At 57.9% G+C, this 23,963-nt stretch overlaps 1 protein-coding gene across 1 annotated transcript in view; it reads right to left on the reverse strand.

The window, feature by feature from the left end:
• Positions 1 to 1,152: 1,152 nt before the first annotated feature.
• ABCG4 (ATP binding cassette subfamily G member 4) overlaps positions 1,153 to 23,963 on the reverse strand; it is a 34,055-nt gene continuing 11,244 nt past the window's right edge. Inside the window, exons 3-15 of the mRNA XM_005303779.5 lie at positions 16,961 to 17,078; positions 16,620 to 16,752; positions 15,682 to 15,732; positions 15,023 to 15,168; positions 14,320 to 14,443; positions 13,938 to 14,052; positions 12,916 to 13,055; positions 12,085 to 12,183; positions 11,531 to 11,699; positions 10,515 to 10,615; positions 10,016 to 10,174; positions 9,586 to 9,704; positions 1,153 to 8,934 (exon numbers count right to left, since the gene is read on the reverse strand). Coding sequence (XP_005303836.1) covers positions 8,709 to 8,934; positions 9,586 to 9,704; positions 10,016 to 10,174; positions 10,515 to 10,615; positions 11,531 to 11,699; positions 12,085 to 12,183; positions 12,916 to 13,055; positions 13,938 to 14,052; positions 14,320 to 14,443; positions 15,023 to 15,168; positions 15,682 to 15,732; positions 16,620 to 16,752; positions 16,961 to 17,078 — 1,700 coding nt within the window. The 3' untranslated portion in view covers positions 1,153 to 8,708. The remainder of the gene's footprint in view (positions 8,935 to 9,585; positions 9,705 to 10,015; positions 10,175 to 10,514; positions 10,616 to 11,530; positions 11,700 to 12,084; positions 12,184 to 12,915; positions 13,056 to 13,937; positions 14,053 to 14,319; positions 14,444 to 15,022; positions 15,169 to 15,681; positions 15,733 to 16,619; positions 16,753 to 16,960; positions 17,079 to 23,963) is intronic.

The following is a 23,963-nucleotide window of genomic DNA, read 5'->3' on the forward strand; positions in this document are numbered from 1 at the left end:
GTTCCGCTCTTGTAGCCGCATGGAGCAGGGAGCAGCTCCCAGCAGGCAGGAAGATGGGTGGGGTGGAGTCATTCTCCACTTCCTCCCTTGGTATTGCAGGCACAGCTATCTTTTGGGGTTTGGACCCAGGAACCATCCATCTCTAGGGAAGGATTCGCCCTGGGAGGTGACTCAGAGCTTTTCTGGCTTTTCCTGTCAGGCCAGGCGCTGAATGAGAAGGGTAAAAATGCAACAGCCGTCCCTGCCAGTGCCTCGGGCTTTGCACAGATGGTGGTTACTGCAGCAACACTAAGGAGCACTGGATGGGGGAAGCTCCCAGGTGCTCCAGGCCTAACCTCGCCCAGAAGGCCCTGCTCTCCCAGGCCCAGGTGAAGTGCTATGGGGAAAAGAGGCAGGGGCATTGACTGGGGCTGGGGGAGCTCCCAGACATGCCCGTCCCAGTGTCTCCCAACAGAAGCAGTGTCAGCTCTGTGTCGTATGCACTCTCTCATGTGCCCGTTTTCACTGGGCGAGGGCAGAATTCCAGTCCTAAATTATTTACATTGGCAACGAATAACTGGGAGAGCTGCTTGTAAACTTGATGAGAGAAGCCCCTGGGTCTTACCAGGGACAGGAGGGAGCCTCCTGCGTCCTGCCCTGGGAAATGCCTGTAGGAATCATCCTCCCCTCTCCCACCCACAATGAAGACAAAGTTGGGTCATTAAACAGCATCTGACCCAGACCGCCCAGAGCAGGGTAAACCCCCAGCCTTATGCTGGGTCTGTCTCATATGCAGTCAGGTTTCTCCTCCGTCAGCCACACTCCTGGGTAGGCACAGTGCCAAGATGACCCCCACGCACTCTCGACCCCAAACATTCACCACCACACTCACACCCCTGACCACACTCACACCTGCCCCTCCGCACACAAAGCAACACACTTCACACTCATACCCCTGACCCTACACACAATACACATGAGCTCACAACAGCATTCCCCAAATAAACACACGCCTACTTCCCTAACTACCCAAACCCATGTGCCCACACCCATCCCACATAAACACACATTCCCAGAGCGACATGTACACACTGGCAAACAAATTCACTGCCTAGACTCCCTACACGCACACGCCCTTCAGGCCCCCAGAGACAGAAGAGGCACTCTGACATGTACAGTATAAATATAGGTTTTATTAAGGGTGTGAAATCCAACGAGTACAGCTGGCGTCTCAGGAACACTGGATTAAACTGCAAAATATCTGCCTGGCTGCTGACTCCTGTCACCCTGTGAATCTGGACGGTGGTCGAGATTAAACTAGCAATGTCTCTGCAAAGACACCATCATGAAGGCAGGAGCTACAGACAGACGATACCTGCATGTGCGTGTGTGCAGACAGCAGAATTCTCTTCACTGGAACTGACCCTCAGCAGGAAAGAGACATGCCAGCTTCCCAAGGGGAGCTCTCAGGCTGGGAGAGATTTGCTTCCCTTTCGCCACTTGTTTTGAAAAGATATACAGAGGGTCGGGCTTGGGGAAATGCTAGCAAGGTCATTTGGATCCATGAAGCCACCTTCAGTGAACAAAGAGATCGCAGAACGTGTCCTGAATGCTGGCACACAGCATGTCACACCTAGCAGCTGTAGCAAAGGGTTTGCAGATGATGCCATTTAAACAAACTCCCTGTGACTTTTAGCCATGATTTGAAATGCACTGTCCCAGTTAAACAGGCACACCTCTTGTGATTAGGTGGCTCATGACAGATTCTATGAGCCAGACCTCTCTATGCTACACACGTACACACACACACACTCCCTATACAAACCCATCTGGTTATACAAACATGAAGAACACTCCAAAAGAGATTTACGAACACACACACACACACACACGCCATGTTGAGATATCGATGGGAAACGTGGAACAGTCGAGATAGCCATGTGACGCTCTCTGGCCCAGGAGCTCACTTGGTGGCTGGACGACACAAACTTTGTCCACACTGAATGAAACAAAACACGTTTATTGCCTGATTCGAGGGGAAGGTGGAACCCTGGAAATGCTCCCCGCCCTCATGGCCCAGCCTCCTCCCTTTGCAAGCTTTAGCACCAGTGATTTGAGTGTGAATCTGCTTTGCTTGTGTGTGTGAATAAGAGTATCAGGGCATGCAAGAGTGCCAGACTGTATCAGAGTGTGTGTGTGTGTGTGTGTGTGTGCGTACATGAGTGCACAGAGAGAGACACTGCATGTGTTGCATTCAGGCCTTTGGACGGGAGCAGCTCTGCCGGTGGGCGGAACAGTTTTAAAGAGAGGCTAAACATGTAATAACATCCAGGTTATGTTGCAATGGACACAAACCCTAATTAGCAGCCTGAACAAGGACTTGCTGTCCATTAAAAGTGCATTACAGCAGTGGTTCCGAAACTCTTTCCTGGGGTGATCCACCAACTGTAGTTTCTTTTTTTGGTGACGTACCAGTACATTTATACACCCTCTGCCCTGGCACCGCAACCCGAATCCCAGCCCTGTGGGTGGGGAGGTCCTGGGGGAGGGGCTGGAGACCAAGTCTGCCCTGCACTCCCCGCCACAGCAGCGGCTCCTGTCCCGCAGGGCTGGGTCTTGCTCCCTACTCCAAGTGTTGCGAGCTGATGCACAGGGTCACAATGTCTGGAGCGGGGAGCCAGGCCCAGACCCATGCGACAGGAGCTGCCTCTGTGGGGTGAGAGTAGGGCAGGTTTGTCTGTGACACCCACCCCCTCCGCGGGGCCCCCCTCTGCACCAGGCAGGGAGAAGGGTATGTTCACCTAGGGTCCAGTGATGGTTTAATCCAGCCCTGGATGCGGTGACCCATCTAAAATCTTCCTGTGACCCAGCGTTTGGGAACATTACAGGAAGGGACAGGACTGGAAAATGGAGCGGGAGGGGGCAGAGAATCCTCCCTCGCCCATAACACTCACCTCCTGATTATCCCAAAGAGACACTCAGGACTTCCCTACCCAGAGAGGAGGCGCCAAGCCCTGGTGCCACACAAACTGGCATCCAGAAGCAACCTAGTGCCCCCCAAAGTGACTTGTAATGTCAAAGCGCCCCAAGGAGCATGCTCTATTAAAGTGCATTGTCATCACTTGTTACACTCCTAGGAGCAGCGGGCCGTGCGAAAGAACATGGTGCGACAGATAACGCTCTGGCACGCACAGCTGCCCTCTTTGGAGCACACCCTGCTACCGACACCCACGCGGACGGGAGTTTCGTGTCAAACTCCCCAGCATGGGGGGAGGCCCTTGGGTTGCTTTTTCTGAACCCGTTTAAGGAAGGAGAAGGAAGAGACAGGATTGCACCAACCCGCAGCTGGAACTATTACTGTGAAGTGGCGGGTCACAATTGCCTGACCTCTCCCCATCCTGCGCACCCCGTGTGGCTGGCACACTGTGATGCTAGGGGAGACAGGAGGGAAAGCCCCCCTGCCTCATATCCCCAGGGCAAGGAGAGGCAGGCAGTGGGGAAGCAGGTAGGCAGAGAAGGAAGGAGAGATCAGAGGGATGGCATCCTCTGGGTGACACGGCTGTCCCTGACCTGAAGCAGCAGCATGGCTGGAGTCTACAGCTGCCTCGGGCAGAGAAGACTCCACTTCCAAGCAGGCTGGAGCAGACAGGCCTTCCTCCAGCTGCATGGCCACAGCGGCTCGCTGCCTGAACTGTGCCGGGTGGCTGCTGCCAGTGACCTCCCTGTGGGACCCCTGCATGAACATCGGGAGGAGGGGACGATCCCTTGTTCCTACGAAGCAGCACTCTGCTGATCCCACTCAGACAGGCAGAGCGTTTCCTCACCTCTGAACATTGTGAAGGCTGCTAATCTCGCGTATTGGACCCTGGACCCTGACTCTCTCCCACGCACTAGGACGTGCGGTCGAAGGCACAGGGTCACTAAAGCAGCCAGCGGGGAGGGTGTTTGCCCAGTCTCCCTCCATCCCTGGTTGACAGCAGCCGTGATACCGAAGGGGCTGAGGGCAGGTGGCTTCCCAGAGATGAGCTCTGCACCTTGCATTGATCTGGCACTTGACGTGCCGGTGCCCCTTTCACAGTCCATACAATCAACAGCATTGTGCGTTCAGTGCCGCTCGGGACAGCTGCCATCATGGGCACGGGAAAGGGGGCATCCCAGCCAGCCATTCTCCCCCCCCGCAAGCCAGGGGGTCTGTCCCGCACCACGTCTGTAAGACTTGGGACGGCATCTGACCATCCGGAGAATGAAGCCAGCTAGAGCAGGCTGAGTGAGGCACAGTGCCCAGGAGAGCGACTGACGACCTGTACGAATCTAGGAAAAGTGCTGCCCGGACAGCTCCAGAGCCCTGTAGGTAGCTACCGAACAGGGGCAGCCTAGGCAACCCCTGCCAGCACACCCCTGCTTTCATCAGTCCCCTGAGGGTCAGCCCACGGCCCTGTCAGTGGGGCTGGTTTGCTGTTGTCTCCCCGTCCATGTTCCCCCTGGGCTCATGGATTATCTAGTTACCAGGGAATTGGGGCTTGGGAGTCTTTGCCCAGCAATTGACCCCAAAGCTCACTCAGCAAGTCTGGCTGGCTCTGTCCTTGGGCTCTGAATTCAGGAGTCAGTAAGCAATGCTTGACCCCGCCCCCCCAGCGGGTCAGAGGTTAGCGAGCCCAGGTAGACACAATCCGAACCTGGGCAGCCAGGGTCCTACACCGAGGCTCACAAGCCATAACCGACCTTCAGAACCACCAGACGCTCCAAGCGGGTCCCGTCCCCCGCGCTCCTGCGGCATGGCCCGGCCCCGCTCCCAGACAAGACGCAGGAGGGACGTAGCTTCTGGAGACAGGTGGGGAGGGAAGAACCGTACCAAGCAGTGGATCCCACATCCAGTTTTCTATTGCTTTGATCCCGCTGCCCCAGCTAAGATCCAGGTCCAGTTCAGTCCGGGGACCCCATTTGTTCCTGTGCAGGGGGACGGAGGGGAGAGGCTCCAGCCTGGGAGAACTGGGACTCAAAATCCCCCAGAGGGTTGGAGATCCATGGTGAGCAGCTCCTTATTCCTGCATGGCCCCTGGTGTCCACAGCGCACCACCTGCCCCCGCCAGAGACAGCGCAATGAGAAACTCAGGTCCAGTCCACCCAGCAAGAGAGACCCAATAAACACCAAGCAAACGGCCCTGGTTCTTCTGGGAGGAGGAGCAGCAGCTCGGGACGCTACTGAGCAAAGATGATGCTGGAGAGGGGTTTAGACCACTGGAGGACATCTTGGTCGTAGGTGGCACGGGTTCCGTCCTTGGGACAGTGCGGGCAGCAGGTTGCTACATCAGGCATTGGCCTGGCAGGGCACCTCTGCTCCTCCATACTTGCTTCCTGCAGGGCTGAGCGGGAGGAGAAGCTATTGGAGAGCAGAGCAGGACCCTACACTGGGTTCAGACCGCGTCACAGGGGTCTCCCTACACCAAGAGGGGGATAGACTGACCCGGGGTTATGTTAGGAATGCAGCGTATGTTCATGGCTGGGCCACGCACAGCTTTGGTACGAATACAGTTAACCAGCGCAGCCCCCAGCGCCGACACAGTTTGACGGGATAACTTAGATCCCAGCCTTAAGGGAAAGCAAGGGAGGAAAGAGAGATGAGGGAAGAGAAGGGAAAAGTGTCACAGTTTCTAACCATCGGCCAAGCCTCCCATGAGGAGCTGTGGGGACAAACAGCCTGACTAATTTGAAGACGGAGCTTGGTAAGTTTCTGAATGGGGCTGTAGGATGGATTGCCAGCAAAAGCAGGGGCCAGACGCGAGGACCTAGGACCCTCCTTGCCTGTGCCCATGGAGTATGGGATAGAGAGAAGGAGAAGGAGGAAAGAGGAGTGAGTGGAGAACGGGGGTCCTTGTTAGCCCCCAGGCTGCTGGAATCGCATTGACTGGGTAATCTCACTGGCTCTCACCCTCCAACACCTGGGTCCCCTGCCCTCTACATACTGCCCCTTATCAGGATCAGGGCTCTAGGCCGTATGCTCAGCCCCACAGCACTAATCCCCTCCCTCCCCATCTCCTCCATGAGAACTGAAACGCGGGACTCGCAGTGGCTTGTTTAAGCCCCAAACCATTAACAGAGCAGATGTGGAGCTTAACTGAGCTCCTCCTTCCCTGCCCTACAAACACCTGAGTTCAGGGCTCTGGAGCTTCCATTTCTAGAGCACCGTCCCCCGGTCCTAAAGCACCCTACAAACTGCACACCTGCAGTCCTCTCTGGGGTGGAACACGGCAGCTCTTTGACACAGCACAGCAACACTGCATAGCAGCTCAGGGCAAGAAACAAAGGAGGATCCTGTCTCTGATTGCAACCGCTAAGGACTTTAGGGAAGGGAAACTTGAGCTGGAATTTGGCCAGGACTCCAAGGCTAACGCCCTGATTGACAAACAAGCCACAAGATTGCAGTTTGTAGGGCCTGGACTTCAAGGCTCATCTGAAGGACACCTCTTTGACTACAAGCTCCCCCTAATGGCACCATGGGCTCTGTATGGCCTCTAAAGGGAAGAACAGCTCCTATTGACCCTCCAACACCACTCCCATCCAAATACTGGCCAGGCCTGACTCCGATTAGCATGCAAGACCTGACCTGCTCCCAGCAGAGCAAGGTGCTTTGATTGCAGGCATTGCAAATGATTTGAGCAGCACAGGAAAACGCTCTGCTTTGGACACTGGCTTGTCAGCTACTGCAGAGGAAACGTGGAATATTGAGCTCAAGCCTTGGCATGTCAAAGACAGGAGGAATCGCTTTCAAATAGCTCAGGTCTGTGCCTCCCAGTTCTTCCCAAATCTCAGCTGAAATCATCTTCTCTTCTCCCCTCCCCCTGAAATTCCCTCTGCTACAAGTTATTTGCCAGTGATAGCTACGGATCATGTTTTAAATACCTAGAGCTTTATAGAGCTGCCACTTCAGGTGTACACCGAAATAAATGATCTCATACAAGGGGAGACCCTCAGCTGACGTGACTCAGCATCGCTCCACTGCTGTCACTGGAGCTATGCCGATTTACGCCAGCTAAATGTCTCCCTGCAAAATGCTCTATACACAACGTGCTACACACGGTAAACACGGTTTCAGGCTGAACACAAACGCACTGGGGATTTTTAATTCTGTGCCTGTTTTCTGCTACTGACTAGGGAGCTCAGGGAGGTTTTGAAATTTGATTGTCTACAGCTATTCAGGGCTTCAGCTGCAAGGCCAAACTGTAAAAGGGGCATTGTCCCATTGTCAGCCGCACATGAAAATGTCCCTCCCTGCATTGTAACAAGACTGGGGAGGTCCTTTACTTTTCACCTTTCATGCCGCTCAGGGCCACATCCTGCTAATCTCAATGGGGCTGGTTCGTTAATGCCCTGCACGTTGTGTCATCATTTTACACTCGTGCAAAGCAAGGGTAAAACACTTCCGCTCTGATTCGGCAGGATTTGTGTGCCGGTGTAAGTGACAATGCAAAGTGCAGGTGAACTGGGAGAATCAGATCCAAGTGATCTGCAGCATTGGGACCCTAGGGACTGATTCTGATTTCACATTGGATCAGCAACTCCACTGAGGTCAATCACTGGGCTAGATTCTTCTCTCAACCCAACCTAACTCCGCTGGCTTCAGGGCAGCTGCTTCCCATTCACACCAGTGTAAGAGAATGGAGAATCTGTCCCTTACCTTTCCACCATTTACTCAGCTCCCAAGGAAAGGGGGCCATTTAGGGAACTGGAGTAAAAAACTGTCTGGGGATTGGTCCTGCTTTGAGCAGGGGGTTGGACTAGATGACCTCCTGAGGTCCCTTCTATCCCTGATATTCTATGATTCTATGAAACGGGTCACTTTCAACTCATGGCTAGCCCGGTTTGCGTCATCATTCCCTGGGTCTCATGCAGTAGTCCAACACGGCAGGGCCCTGGGTGGCAAACCCAGCAGGGCTGGGAACTCTCCCACTTCCCAAAAAATCATTTAAAAAAATTTCATTGAAATGTTTCTACTAATATTACATCCTGCCAAATCCTAAATGCAGAGGCCTGATCTACCTGCATCCCTCCAGAGCCGCAACACTTGTTCCTGTACTAAGTGCAGCTGAGTTGTCATTTGGTTTGGTTTTTTCCTTAAGAAAAAGGGAAGTTTACAAAAAAAGACAGGGGCTATGGCATTGGCTGTTGCTATGGCTAAGGTAAACACGAAAGCCTTCTGCCACGTAGCCTATTGTTGTCTTCTGATTTCTTCTGAATATGGATACACATGCTACTGGACATCGACTCACAGGCAAGTTAAAAAACTGCACTACACACTGCGCTACAAAACTGTGCTTTGCGGGAGGTAAACAGGGTTCAGACCGGCGCAACCCCTTTCCCCAAACGGCAAAGCCTTGGCAGGCAGCTCTCTCTTTCTCTGGCTTGGAAGACAACTGCCTCCATCGGTGTCCTGAGGTGGTGGTTTGGGGCACAGGGTGGAAGAAGGAATCCAAGATCCATCTGATGACGCGGCTCCAGGGGAGAGAATGAGGCATTCCAGGGCGGTACAAAACATTTGCGATGAAGAGTGTGGAAAGGTTAAAACAGTTCCGAGATGTCCCAAAAAACCTTCTCGACTGAGCCAGGACTGGTCGCCACCTCCCCGATGCCTCCCCTGTGGTCCCACATCCACAGAGACTGAGAGTCCCTTTGGGATTGTCCATGCTGTGGCAGATCAGGTCTGGGAAAGGCATCGGGCCCCGATGGCCCCCTTATCTCTCAGACTTCACCTTGTACCTGAGGACCAGGTAGGCCAGTAGCCGCAGAACGAGGAAGAAGATGCCCAGGATGATGAAGTCCAGGTAGAGTTTGGCCTCTTCCACGTCCAGCTCCTGGAGGATCCTGATGGGATTCTGGAAGGGGCAGGGAGTCTCCCGGCACTCCAGGTCCTCACGCTCCATGGCGTAGATGGTGAGGATGACGCCCTCGAAGCCATACCTGCGCCAGAGCACAAGCAACATTAGTGCCAGCTGCACCCCGGATTTGCACACACACTGGGTGGCTGCGGCTCACCTGGCACAGGACTGGGTGAGCCTCTGGACTGCTCTGCAGCAGGGAGCCAGCCACGGGTGATACCGATCCTGCTGCACCTGCCAAGAGTGGCATCAGCATCACGGCACGCCAGGGAGCTGGCTGGGAGAGGCCACCAAGGATCTGGACAGAAGTGGAGCTGGTAGCACTTGGGGGTATCGGGCTGGTCAGCTGCAGAACTGGCACTGCTGTGTGGCCAGGGACCAGACAGATACACCTAAAATCATCTCCCCTAAGGCTGGCTGTCTCCATCCTCAAAGAAGCTGCAGGCCTGTGCAACCCAGCTGCAGCCACAAGGGGGCACCATCCCTCCAGGGTCCTTGCCTCTCCTGCATCCTACCACCCCCCAGCCAGAGCATCCCGGGAGCAGGGTGCCATGGCTTGAGAGGGTGTCCCTGGTAGCTGGATGTCCCCTCCAGCCCTGGGGCCAGGCCTGAACCCCCTGCAAAGCCTTCCCAGAGGGACGTCTGGGGGAGCATTAGCAGGGATGCAGGGCAGTCACCATCCACGCGCGAGTGTTGCCAGTGCCCTGTTCCCACTGCTGCTGCGAGCCCCCACCTGACGTAGGAGACATACGAGGTCCACTGCAGGTACGTGGGGATGGTCTTGAAGCTGACGAAGAAGCCTGAGAAGAGCAGGACGGGGATAGCAGTGACCGGTCCCACGAACGTGGCCACCTGCAAGGCAGAGGCAGGCCGGAGTCAGGCATGGCAATGGGGTTGGGGGATCACAGCACGTGGCCAGTGTCACGCGAACCCACACCCACCACACACGCTCTGGTGTGCACACACGGCACCACGCACATGCACGCTCATGCTCTCAGTGCCACGCCCTTGCACAGCGGACACCCCCTTGCACACACTCTGGCACATCACTGGCTCGATTACGGACCCTGACAAAGCAGACGGGTGCAAACTCTGCCAGAGGCTGTCCCTCTCTGCCCCCCATGCAGCCCAGGGTCCCCACTAAAACCAGCGCCCCCTCTGACCTGCAAGGAGGTGGAAGCTGCTCCGATCAGAAGCCCCAGAGACTGTGCCACCAGGGCGGTGGAGGTGGCGAGGGCGGAGAAGAGGAGGAAGCGGGTGGCCTCCGGGGGCTGGCCTGTCATCCAGTACACGATGCTGCAGTAGGCTATGGGGCAGATGACCTGCAGGGGGCGGAAGGGAGATGGTTCAGCAGGACCCGCCTCCACCAAGGCTGCGTGCTGTGCCCTGCACCAACGGGGTCTCTGCACCCCTGCTCTGTGGCCCCAAGCATCACAGTGATCCAAGATATACTGTGAGCTCCAAGGGCAGGGATCTGGGACCTCCGGAGCTCTATGAACCCCCCTCTCTGCACCTCTCCAAGGGGGTCAAGGCCCAGGCTGTGCAACGAGCGGCAGGAACCCAGGAGAAGCCAGCCCTGGATCTCCCTGTAGGCAGAGCAGCCCAGGAGCCTAACCTAGGAGAGTCTATTTCATCCCCCCGCCCCCCATGCTGCATCCTCACCTGGAAGGGCACGTCTGCCATGGTCTTGGCCAAGTAATAGGCCTTTAGGCTGTACCAGTAGTTCAGGTGCTCTCTCAGGAACACAGACATCTCCAGAGGGACTGCAGGGACAGAGGGACCCAGCAGATTAGCAGCAAGCGGTGCCCTGGTCCGGCCCCATTCTCGGGCCCGCCGGCTCCTCGCTCAAATAGAAGCCGAGGGGGGATTGATAGATGCTAATCCTTGAAGTGCTGCCAAGCAGCTCCCCAGGATTCCTGGGAGGTGGCTGTGGCTGGTTCTGATCCAGGATGGACCCGCTCTCTCTCCCTCGGGCACCAGCGCCTCCAGGAGCGAGGGGCACCGGGGTCTACGCTCAAGAACCGAACTGGGCCCGGAACTACCTACACTCCGCCCGCTGCCCATCACTCCCAACCTCAGCCTCTCCCAGGCCTGGCTGGAGTCAGTCGCCCAGGACTAAACCCAGCTGCAGGGCCGGCTCCAGGTGCCAGCTTAGCAAGCAGGTGCTTGGGGCGGCCACTCCGGCGGACAGTCCCTCACTCCCGCTCGGAGTGAAGGACCTCCCGCCGAATTGCCGCCGAAGTGCTGCAGATCGCGATTGTGGCTTTTTTTGGGGGGGGGGGGGGGGAGGGCTGCTTGGGGTGGCAAAAACCCTGGAGCCGGCCCTGCCCAGCTGGACCCCATGGAGGAGCTCAACTGCCCGAGCTAGGGGATCCCCTGTGGTCCAGGGGCCTGACACCCCGACCTGCACATCACAGGGCACTGGGCTGATCTCTTAACCTGCCCGGGGGTCTTCCACTGACACCCCAAAGGAGCCTCTGTGCCCCATTAGCTCCTGCCCACCCCACCCCGCTGGCCCTGCCTGCCCTGCAGCCACCCCAGCTCAGCCCCAGGCCAGGGCCGAGGGAGTTACTGGCTCGGGTGTTTCAGTGCAGACTGGCCTGCCTCACCCTCACTCCCGGCAGCTGCCGGGACAGACTCAGTGCTCTAGGGGACATAGGAGCAGGTGAGTGCCGTACATGTGAGGACAGTGGGCATCAGGGCGGCGAACATGAGGAAAAGCATGGAGAAGAAGAGGAAGCCGGTGTTGTTGAAGACCTTGCCGGCGTCGTTGCCGATGTGCAGGTAGAGCAGCCCGATGAGCACCCCGATGCAGATGTGGGACATGAACCGCAGGTGGGTCAGGACCTGCAGGGGCGAGATGGGCTCGGCACTCAGAGAGGGGCAGGGCCATGGCCTACCACCAGCCCTGGGTGCGCCGGGCCACTTGCTGAGCATTCACCCCCGACAGCAAGGGCAGTGATGGGCGCCCTCCACCCGCTGGCTCCAGCAGTAAGGGGGCTCCCATGATACAGCCTCTCCCTTCCCTTCTCCAGCCACCAGACCTTAAATCTCTGCTCCCTCCACATGTGCCTTAGTCCTGCCTCCAACCTTCCCACCCTCTGTCCCCGGTCCCCTCCCCCCCACCTCCCAATCCTGGACCCTGCTCCCCATAGCACCTGTCCCCTCTGCTCCAGCCTTGGTCTCCGCCCCGTCCCCTGCCCTGGCCCATCCCGCAGCGCCCCTCCCTTACCGTGTCTCTCATGATGGACAGGAACGTTCTCTTGAAGAGGATGCAGAACTGGGTCATGGTGCTGGTGGCAAACGTGTGGCTCTCAATATGATCCACGTCCTGGAGGGGGGTGGGGAGGACCATGACAAGGACATGGAGAGTCAGGGACCCAGGGGCTCTCAGCCCTGACCGGCAGAGCCCCCCCTTGGGTATCCGCTGGGAGTGCGGGCACCAGCCCCACCCACAGGAGCCTTGTTACCCCCAGTACCTCAGGGACTATGGGCCCAGGCCAGACCAGCACCTGCCACGCCCCTCGCCCCAGACACCGTCCCACTCCCTGCAGCACCCTGGGCCAGGGCGGGGCTGCTGTACACACGCCGGGGAACGGCACGACGGGGGACGCAGGGCAGACACAGCACAGGGGCTGCATGGTGCTCTGGTGTGTGGGGAGATCCCCGGAGAACAAGGGGCACCACCTGGGAGGGAGGGTGGCTCTAGTGCCATAGGCCTATGCTCTATCAGTGCCCAGATAACACAGCGACGGGCACCCCAAACTCCGCCGGTGGAGAGACGGACATTACTCCCTCGGGGTAGGGGAACAAGGCAGGGGCTGCTCCCAATTCTCATCCGCTCTGTACCCACCCCCTCGGGAGCCAACCAGGGTCTGGGACAGTGTGAGGCGGGCAGGGATGCTGCTATCCCAGGGATATTCCCTAGATACACCAAGACCGTTCCCCATAACTGACCCACAGCCCAGCCCCACCTGGAGGGACAGAGCTCACACCACAGGGGTCTGGGCATCGGGGGCAAAGATGCCCCGGGGCCTGCCTGCCTTGGCGCTGCTGCACTGACCGTCACGCAGGGGACTGGGCAGGAGGAGTCCATCTTCTCCGGGCTGCTCTTCTTCTCGGCCATGGTGCACAGCCCGTTCTGGACGGCACGGAACAGCAATGGGTTGAGGTCTCCATACTCGCCTGAGGCCACTTCGATAACTGGGAGGGACCCAAACAGCAAGCGCTGAGACCCCCTCGGACCAAGCCACCCTGCCCTGCCCTTCGCAGCCACGGCTGACAATCAGGGGTGGATGGGCACCCCTGCCCCCTCTGCCCTGACCCCGGTGCATTGGGGGCGGGGGTGTACTAACCTCCATCTCAGGGCTGAGTGGGAGTTAGGCTTGTCTGCTCCTGGAAACGTCCCCCAGATGGGATGGGGAGCTATGACAGAGGCAGCATGATCAGGAAAAGGCAGGCGACCGCAGGGGAGCCGCCACCTCCCCATGGCCAGGTGCTAAGGCTGGAGTAGCCAGGCAGAGCCCCTTGACCCACACCAGGTGGGGTGGGGGACAGTACTCTAGGCATAACCCCCCCTAGATCTTGGGCAGGTGTGGGGAGGGAGACCCCACTCCCGAGTGCCTGGAGCCACTGCATGGAGAATGGTCAGTGCGTTGCCCTCCCAGACCCCCTTCCCTCAAAGGCTCTTGTAGGACCTTGTAATGTTCATTCGCCCTGCGAGGGGTCTAGAGGGGACTCATCCCTGAGGAAATGCAGGCCACCTCTTGGGTGGGAGGCGGCAACTGTTTAGCACAAGTGCTTAGGGCAGGAAGTGAAGAAGTATCTCACATCCGGTGAGAGCCCCGGGGGAGGACGGAACCACACCAGCTGGGCTGCGTGCAGGAGAGCAGCACGAACTTCTCCAACTCCCAGAAACACTCACCAGGAGTCACGTGCTGAATCGTCAACCCCTCTGCCCTCCCGCTCCTGGGAGCTCTCCCATACTGTCCTGGCCTAGCCTGGCCCGGCTCAGGTAGCGAGAGGCAGGGCCGGCTGCAAGCCAAGGGAAAGGCATGGGAAGCCTGGCTTTGCACAGGCACTTACTGAAGTCAGCCGGGTTGTGGTAGGTGGGGCAATGCAGGCCCAGCCCTTTCAGGTAGGGGATGAGGTTGGGCACCACCCCTTTGAAGATGCACTGGCCCTGGCTCAGGATGTACAGCTGGAAGAGAGAACAAAGTGGCCTGAGCAGGAAATGGCAGCAAGTCCCCCACTAAACACCACAGGCCAGACCCCGAGACCTCCCACTCCTAGGGCTCGTGCAAGCCAGGGAGTGCCCTGCCCCGCAGGGAACGGGGAGCCGGCGGGGTCTCACCAGCCGAGAGATGCTGCCCCAGGGTACTGGGATTCTGTCCCACAGCTGGAGGCAGAGCTCTGATTAGCAGGTGATGCTCCCCAAAGCACAGGGGCAGGCAGGGGACTCACCCACCTTGTCGAACATTTCGAAGAGCTTGGCACTGGGCTGGTGAATGGTGCAGATGATAGTGCGGCCTCCCTGGGCCAGGGACCTCATCAGAGAGACGACTTGGAAGCAGGAGGCGCTGTCCAGGCCACTGCAGACGGGAAAAGGGGGAGAGAGGGAAGGGAACGGGGTTTGTGGGGGGAGGAGAGGGGGAGTGAGAAAAGGGAGGGATGGCAGTGTGAGGGGGATGGATAGAAGAGGTGGAAAAGAGAGAGGGAGCGGGGGAAAGGATGAATGCAGAGAGGAAGAGGCGTGGAGCCAGAAAGAGGTGGGATAGGAACGGGGATGGGGAGAGAATGAACATCCCAGATACAGAAACACTTCGGGCAGCCCCTGAGCCAACTATGGGGGGGCGGGGCCAGCTGTGACCCTGAGCCGTTAGCAGGGGTTATAGGGCAGGGCTCCCCACTCCCCCAGCTTGGCTGCACAGCGTCCCTCACGGCTCCCCCCTCCAGCTGGTGCAGGGAGAGCCCCCCAACCTGGTCAATCCACGTTCATCCCTGGCTGTGACCCCCCCGCAAATTCTCAGCTGCAGGAAAGAGACGTGACCCCGCTGCTCATGCTTGGCTCCCCCCGTGCAGCTCCAGGGGCCAGCGACAGCTGCAGGCTCCCGGGAAGGGGGAGCCCCATGCTGGCCTGGAGCGGTGGGGGAGGGAGGCCCCGTGCTCACCTGGTTGGCTCATCGAAGAACATGACGGGGGGGTTGTTGACCAGCTCCAGGGCGATGGCGAGGCGCTTGCGCTGCCCCCCGGACAGCGACATGGTGCGGGTGTAGGAGCACTCCAGCAGCCCCAGCGCCGTCAGGATCTCCTGAACCTGGGCCCAGCACAGAGCAGAGAGAGTCACTGCCAGCCTCCCTGCCCCACATGGGCGCCTCCCTGCCCCGCCACAGTCCCGCCGTGAGGGATGTGCGGCCTCTCTGGGGCCAGGGTTTGAAAGGCGCTCGTGGCCCCCAACACTCTTCCTACCTCCTGCTGCTCCCCCTGCCTCCCCCGCCCCATGCTCAGCCCGAGTCCCCACTTCCCCCAGCCCCCTCTGTGCCCAGCCCGTGTCCCCAGTTCCCCCAGCCCCCACCGTGCCCCCACCTCCCCCTACCCATGCTGTGTCCAGCCCGTGTCCCAACCTCCCCCTGCCCGCCCTGGGGCCCCGCCCCTGTGCTGGTGTATTGCGCCATTAAGAAGGCTGAAGCAATGGAGGGGAGGGTGTGCCCTGGGAGCCCCTTTACCCTGTGGGCAGAGGGACAGGATGGGTCCTTCTGGGCATGGCAGTGCTGCCCAGAGATTGCCACCCTCCCTTGAAACCCCTACTGAGCAGGGACCCCCAACTCACCAGCTCCTTCTTCACCTCCTGCTTCTCATTCAGCTTCAAGTTAGCAGAGACCTGCAGGGCAGGGAGCAGACACAGGGGCCAGTCACACTGGGGCCTGCCCAACTCCCAGACAGAATGACTAGGGGTCTCCTGGCCTCTGCACAGGATGCCATGGGAGACCAGGCACTCTGCCCTCAGCTCTGCTCAGCAGAAACCAGGGGATGGAACAGCAGGGGGCTGTGGGTTGGGACTGAGGGGTATTGGCAGAGCTGTGGGTACGGGGGAGCCCAGGGCTGTTATAGCGGAGGGGAGGGGGGGGCTATGGGTCGGGATTTGAGGGGTATTGGCAGAGCTGTGGGTACGGGGGGAGCCCAGGGCTGATATAGCAGGGGGCGAGGGGGATGTGGGCTGGGATTCAGGGTTACTGGCAGAGCTGTGTGCACGGGGGGAGCCTAGAACTGGGATAACAGGGCAGACTACAGGACAGGGCTGCAGAGGCATGTAGGAGGAGCCCACAGCTGCCTGCAGAGTCTGGCTCAGCTCCCCCAGCTTTCACGAGCACCAAACTCCCCCAGTAACAGCAGCTGAAGACCCCGGTTGGTCTATAAAGCACAAGCCAAAGTGCGTTCTACATTCGCTCTCTATTCTGTCCTTATCCCCATATAGACCACAGTCCATAGCCATATAATGGCGCTCACTGCACCCAGGCTGGTGGGATCACTCCGGGGAGGAAGGTGGCCCCGTGCCATCACATCTCCGTGCGGCCATGGGTTCAGTGGCAAGCCCACACTGGGTTAATCCGGGTCAGGTCTTATGCCAACTGCACCCAGCTCCGGGATCTCAGGGCCAAAACACAGCTCCAAGCAAGCAATCCCTCGCTGCTGTTCCACCATTTCAGAGCAGCCCTCGAGCCCTGCTCCCCCCCGGGCCATGCCACCTCGCATCGCCTTCTCACTCACCATCATGGCCTCCAGCACGGTCAGGTGCGGCAGCAGCATGTCGTCCTGCATGATATAACAGGACATCTTGCGGAAGGTGCGCAGGTCCCGCAGCCGGCCGTTCACCAGGATCTGGCCCTTCATCCCCGTCTCCCTGCGGGCGACAGGCCGAGACGCAGAGCACGGCGCTGGTGAGGCGGAGCGAGTGCAGATCCCCACCTCCCACGGGGATAACCCACCCCCAGGGGCGTCCATCACAGTGCACTGCGTTCCGATCCCCACCGGGCTGGCCGGAGAGAGGCTCTCGGTCCCATGCACAGAGGTCAATCATTCGCCCTCACTCCGCCAGGGAGCTGCCTCACCTGTAACCAGCCAGGATGTTCATGAGCGTGGATTTCCCAGCGCCCGAGGGGCCCATTATCCCGATGAGCTCGCGCCGGCAGAATTTCCCGGACAGGCATTTCAGGAGGGTCTTGTACCCTGGAAGAGGGGAAGAAAGCAGGGTGAGCCCTTGTGCAGAGCCCAGAGAACTGTCTGGTGGCACGGGAGGGCTGGGGGGGGGTCAGTGGCCATGATGCGAAGGGCCAGCCCCACATCTGTAACTCCTCTAGGGTGGAGGAGCTTACCCCATCCCCCACTACAGTAAAACAACCCCAGCCCTTGGCCCTTCTCTGGCACCTTCCACAAGGGAAGTAGTGAATTCTCCATCTCTTGTTGGCCTCACATCCAGACTGGAGGCCTCTCTGGGAGACCTGCTTTAGTCAAATACAAGTTACCGGGCTCAGTACGGAGGTAAGTGGGTGAAATGTCATGGCCAGTGTTATACAGAAGATCAGATGAGATGATCTAATGGTCCCTTCTGGCCTTAAGCTCTATCAGTCAAAAGCCTTTTACAATTGCAGGGCAACCATTAAGAACAGATCTCCTGCCTCGTTAGTGCACACGGCATGGACACAGCTCACTGCAGAGCCGGCAGAGCTCACTCCTAACTGGTGACCTGGAGGTGAAAGCTCCTGCACTACCTGGGATGCCCAGGCCCCCGTGCCAGATCAGGCAATCTCCTGCCAGCTCCTGAGCAATCCTTGTTGAACTAAGTTTAAATAACTTGGGAGTTCATTGTATTACAAATGCCTATGTGTGCGTGTTACTGTGGGATTGCCTGGGACTCCTTTAAGGGGGAGGCAGGACTAATGTAAACCCTGGGAAGCGTTATGAGCGTCAAAGGACTCTTTTCAAACAATGGGTCAGACAAAACTGACCTTTTAGTTGAGTGTGTTTCCTAGGAAATATTGGGAGGAGGAGAATGCAAATTGCCCACCTCCGGACCCATCCCTTTGAAGGAAAACCCCATTGTCTGTTACAGGAGGAGAAAGTCAGAGGCCCAAACTGGATAAAAGAGTGACTCTCAGATTCATGGGGTATTTGTTCTCAGCTAACAGCTGTTATGAACTTGTGACCACAGAAAACCCCCTTAGTGGGGTCTGATGGATGTTTTCACCAGCTAGAACCCTTTTGGGAGTTGGGGTGATCTCTGGCAAGCGTCTTAGCATGCTTGTAGCTTAATACATTTTCTCTGTAATGCTGTTACCTTAAGAATAAATGTGCTTGCTTAGAAAGAGCTGCGGTCAGAAGGTCAGGCTAGATCATCTAGTGTCCCTCCTGGCCTTCAACTCTCTGACTCTGAATCTAGCTGTGTAGTGACATAATTGTGGACCATTACGCAATTCAAAGCCTTCAACAACAAAGCAAAGCAGAGCCTGCTTAGATTGTCTGGCTTTGCTGGGGAATTCACTGTGCAGGCAGGTAACTGTGCAGCCTGGTCAGGAGGGAGAGAGACGCGGGTCTCCACCCAAGAGCCAGAAACGTAAGAGTTGGTGCCCTTGCTGGGCCCCAGAGGGGGAATACAAGTGCAGTTGCCGTGAACAGTGAAACCCCATCCCAATTCATTGCACTGACTTTGCAAACAGATGCTCCCCGCCGATTTTCCTGCCCCCGATGGGGGAGGCCCAGCCTCTTGGGGGCCCTGGATCTGCCTGAGGCGACGGACCTTAGCAGCAGGGCAAGCCGGAACGTGCTAAGGGTCTCGACAGACGGCAGGTAGCCACATGCTGCGGCAGCCTCACAGCCAGGGCAAGGGAGATGGAATCTCCCAAGAGAGGGAGCTGGGCGGGGGTTCGCTCCGCAGGGGACCGGGCCTGGGTCAAGGCGCCTGTTTCTGCATGCCGGGTCCCGCCCCTACCTTAGCTAACAGGCGTCTGTCTGCCAAAGGCCCAGGCTCGTCTACCCCAGGCTCAGCCTAGCTTGGCTCCAGCAGCAGAGCCGTGTCGATTTCAGTTGTAAATTCCAGGAAGCCAAGGTCAGCAGCAGGCTCCCTCCACCCCCTTCCCTCCAGCATCCTGTGGAGTCTGTCTGATTTGCAACCGATAAGTTGCATGCCCGGGGCCTCTGCGACCATCCAGAAATGAGAAAGCAGAGGATGCATGACAGGACTAGTCAAGGGGTGGGGCACAGCGCACAGGGATAGGCATCTATGGGTCATACTGGAGCACGAATCCTAATGGGACAGATTATACTAGGACAGACCATGGCATGGGGATGGACACAGAGAGGATCATACAGGGATGGTGGAAACCAAACAAACTGGGATAGGAAACCCAAATGTGGAATCCCAGGAGACCCCACTTTTCTCCCCCCCAACCTCTCAAGATCTGCCCTATGGACAGTCACTGTTACTCATTCTCTGGCACCATGAACAGGCCGGGTGTGTTAGAAACCCTGGGCTGGGCTCCGCTCTGTCTCCCTCTCACTGCAAACCTGCAGTGACTGCACTGGCTCCAGTGACGAGGGGGCCACCGCTGCACACTGGCCTTGGGGAAACCAAGAGCAGAGCCTGCTCTGTGCAACGGGGACATCTTCATGCCCTCGGGAGCTTCCTGAGTCTACCAGCCCGATGCCGCATGGTGCTGAGCCCTCTGGCTCATCCCCTCCAGCAGGCATCCAGCACCTCGCAGGACTGGGGCTCAAGATAAAGACAAGCAAGCACCAGCCGAGAAACTAGAGGGGGAGTTTAGGGGAGGCAGAGAGAAGCTCTGGAGGTGGGGGGGCTTGCTGAACAGGAAGCAGGAGATTGTTCTGCATGTAAGGAGCAATGTGTGCGAATGGGGAAAGCCCAGGATGGGCTAAAGGACTACTCTCCCATTGCCTCCAAGCAATAACCACCTCATTGCCCGCCCCGGCCCGTAACGAGGGCTAACAAGTGGTCCCTACTGCAGTGCCCCGGGGGGGCTGAGATTCACAGAGGGATCTTTCTTTGCTGGTGTTTGAGTCATCACGGCTGCCCTGGCGCACCCAGCGGTGCACTGACTGGGTGGGCGCTGCCCAGGAGGGGCTTTCTGGGAAGCAGCCCCCAGCAATACCAGTCCCCAGCCCGCAGGCCCTGCGCCAGCCGGATCGATGGCCCGCCGACCTACTTTGCATTCCCACGGTGACACCCGGCAGCAGCCGCTAATCAGCCCCAGAATTACCAGGGACTTGAAGGGGCTGATTAGCATTTTGCAGCGCTGGGAACAAGATGTCTCGGGGGCGTGTGACTGGCACTGCCTTGTGTCTCTGGGGAGCCGTCACCTTCCGAAGCCAATCGCGGGGCTTCTCCGGTGGAAGCGGAGGGGCCCAGGAGCGGAGTCAGATGTTGGGGATGGATCTGGATAACTCCCGGACCTATAGCCACAGGCTCAAACAAGGGCAATCAAATCCCCATGCATCAGGGCAACAAGCGATCGGTATAGCGGAAGGTTAGGACCTTTCTCTCCAACTTCAGATATTGAGGGCAGCAACCACCTGCCATGGTCAAGGGCAGATCGGAGAGAGAGAGGATAGACAGAATGAGTGCTAGAGTATAGAGAGGGATGAGATTAGATTAGGAGGATTCCAGGTTTCTATCCTTCTAATCTAATGACCTAGACTGTATCTGTCTGCTGCCCACCGGTTGTCGCTTGTCAGCTCTTGGGGCAGGGCCAGTCTTTTCATCATGGCTGGACAGTGGCTAGTGCAGCGGGGCCCTGCTCCCCAATTAACGCTTATACGAGCTACCCCAACACAAATAAACAAACAATAAGGGTTTGAAGGTCTTGCAGGACAAGCCCTCTGTTCTCCTATAGATGGGGTGCAGATGCCCCCTCTGTCGTGCTTTCTCTCACAGACCCCATGGTAAAAATAAGGAACCAACTTCCCACTAGTCCCTCTGAATGAGGCTCCGGCCCCCAGCAATCACAGCCTTAGGGACACAGGCATTGTGGAGTTGGCTCACGGCTCTCTGCACTTTGGCAGCGCCAGACCTGCCATTAGCAGTGCGCACCACACATCCCTCCTTCCAGCAACCTCAGTAGCTTCAGCAAACCGCTGTGGTTCTGAAGGGGTTAACCCCTAGTATCTGCATCCACAGCGTTGGGGTCATTCTCCTGGAAATGCCCAGCTGTGCTGTCCCTCCCAACTTCTCACCGTGCAATGCGGCAGGGCAAAGGAAAAGTTGGGCTTCAGCCCAGAGCATCATGGGAACTATATGCAGATCAGTCTGGCTAGGCTCCTGGGTACCAAACTCTAGGGTTTACGGGGCACTACTTCCCTCTGCTGGAAGGAATCAGAACTGCTCTTGGTGTGTCCTGGACCCAGTACTGCTAGCAGCTAATGGGGATTCTCCTCTTGCTCCATGAAGGAAGGGTCTGCGGTCTATCCCTGCTGCTGCTGTAAAGCCCCTGAGTGGCCCTGCATCAGGTGCCGGGGAAGCGGCCTTTCCATCACCCCTAGGAAGATGTGTATCTTGTTTCAGGGACCAGGGACTGCTCTCCTCACCTGGGTCGGTGTTAACATGCCCCCTTCCTCTCCTCCAGTGGGGAGGTGCGCCCCAGAACTTTTCCTGTTGCCATCCAGGGGCACTGTAGGAAATTAACGGCACAGTCGGCACCGGAGCAAGGAAGCAGCTGGCACAAGGAGAGGGCCGGTGGGGCCAGCGAGCAATCTGGGGGCAGCTTTATGGCCCTGCAGCGGTTGCCTGGCCCCTGGCAAGGGCTCCTCAGCATGATGGTAACACAGCGTATAATTCTCCTCCTCATGGCCCCGTCGGTGGCTTTGCTGCAGGTTTCCTGAGTCCCGGCCAGGCTCGTGCGAGATGCTGAAGATGGGGATGTGGCGGCATGTGACCAGCTACCCCGAGCGGGGAGCAGCAGCATGGCAAACCCAGGCGCTGAGCTGCGCCCCCTCCCCCCAGCCCTGCACTGCCGGCGGCTCTGTGTGGCACACAAACCATGCCGCGCTCTCCAGCCTCCACAGGGCTGCAGCTTGCAGCACGGTTACTCGAGTTCATTGACAGCCAGTAACCCCTGACAGCAGCTGAGCCCTCAGCCCACCCCCGTGTGCGGCTGGGGAAGGACAGTGGGCTCTGCAGGGGCTGTGCAGTTTGCCTGTCAGCTCCGGCATGTGAAGATGGGGATTGTGCTGGGGCCTGCTCCCCAGCCGCCTTTCCTGCGGGTTTGCTCCCCTCCCAGCCCTCTGGCGTCTGAGTGAGCCCTGCGGGGCTGTGCTCGCTAATGGGGTCAGTCCCAGACTAGCCCCCCTCCTTCGCCCACTAGAGCCCTCTCTGCATCATCAGCTGCCCCCCAGGGCCAGACCCCCTCTCAGTCCCTGCCCCAGCCCCCCCAGACATCTGAGGCAGGGAGGGGAGATCTGAAGGCTTGTGGGGAGGGGACAGAGGCTGATGTGAGGTGGTGGGGGGTGAGGGAGACCACCTCCGAGAGGAAGCTTCACCAGGACCCCCCGCTGGACTCCCAACAGCTCACATGCTTTAAACCCCCTTGAGCAGGGGGTGAGGCTCCATCCCCGTCACCCCTGAATCTCACGCTGAGTTTGGCGAAGAGCTGTCTCAGCTCTGCATGGGAACCCTAAGCCTCCACCTTAGCAGGCAGGGGTCAGGACTCCTGGGTTCTATATCCAGCTCTGCCACTGGTCTGCTGGGTGACTTTGGGCAAGTCTCCATGCCTCAATTTCCCCAGCTGGAGAAGGGGAAATAACGATGCTTGGTAAACAGACACATGCAGAAGCCATGTGGGCCACCTGTCCACAGCCATGGGCACGTTGTTTGTATGACTGTAGTGCCAGGAGCTCCGGGCACGGAGCAGGACTCCATTGTGCTAGGCGCTGTACGAACACAGAATAAAGACAGTCCCTGCCCCAAAGAGCTTCCAATCTGAGTAATTCAATGGGGAGAAGGATCTTGAGGATCCCGTTTTGAAAGGGACCAGGTACGGTATTTACCGTGACTGGGATACACCCTGAAGCCCCTCTGTCTGGTGAAAGCCTCATTGACTCCAGCAGAGTTTTGCCTGAATAAAGAGCTAGGAACTGAGCCTGCCACCCATTGGAGCCAGAGGGACTACTTGCCTGAGTAAAGGTTGCTCATGGGAGCAAGGATCAGGCCCTGAGAAAGGCCTCAGAATGTTGTCTGCTATTCCCCCATCTCTGGGTGATGGGGAGAACTCCCAGCTGATGCCAGTCCAGCCAGTCTGGGCAGGGTGGAGTGGGCTCTGGGGGAGTCAATGCAAACAGCAGGCATGGGGCTGATCCCAGAGATACCCTGCCTGGCCTGGGGAGATGCAGAGTGACCTCATGGTTATGTGTGGGACATTTAAGGTGACATCACCATTACGGGATATGCAGGGTGACAGCATCAGTATAGCAGGGGGTGAGGGTGACGTCCCATTGCTAATAAGTGGATGACTACGCCCAGCTCATTGTTTCTGGCAGGGCTGGATGAATTCATTCCACCTAATTCTGAACCTGCCGGAAGGCGCTGGGCGTGGATGTTTGACTCAGGCCATATGGGTTCAGAATAGATTCTGCTTAGGAGACACAGTAGGAAAAGGGAACAGACAGGAGATGGGGAAAAGTCCTGATGCAATGGAACGGTTTATAGACTGTGCATACAACCCCCAGGTGTGCCAGCAGCTCTGGAGGAGAGAGAGGGGGCTCTGTCCATAATGCAGGGCACAGGCAGTGTTAGTCAAGGAGAACGTATGGGGCAGTGCAGTGAGAGTCACTGGGCCTTAGTCCTGGCTCTGCCATTGACTCACTGGGTGGCCTAGGGCAAGTCATTTGCCCTCTTTCTGCCTCAGTTTCTCCAACTGTAAAAGGGGGAATAAGATACTTGGTCAATAGACACACGCAGAAGCCATGTGGACACATGTCCACAGCCATGGGCAAACTTTGGACCCGAAAGGCCTAATTCTAGAACTTCCTAGAGGTCACGGTGGGAGGGTCTGTCTTGGGGAGATGAAGGACTCCCCAGTTTGCCTGCACAGGCTGGAATGTGGATCA

Source organism: Chrysemys picta, chromosome 16 (assembly GCF_011386835.1).
Source record: "Chrysemys picta bellii isolate R12L10 chromosome 16, ASM1138683v2, whole genome shotgun sequence".
Classification (NCBI taxonomy): Eukaryota; Metazoa; Chordata; order Testudines; family Emydidae; genus Chrysemys; species Chrysemys picta.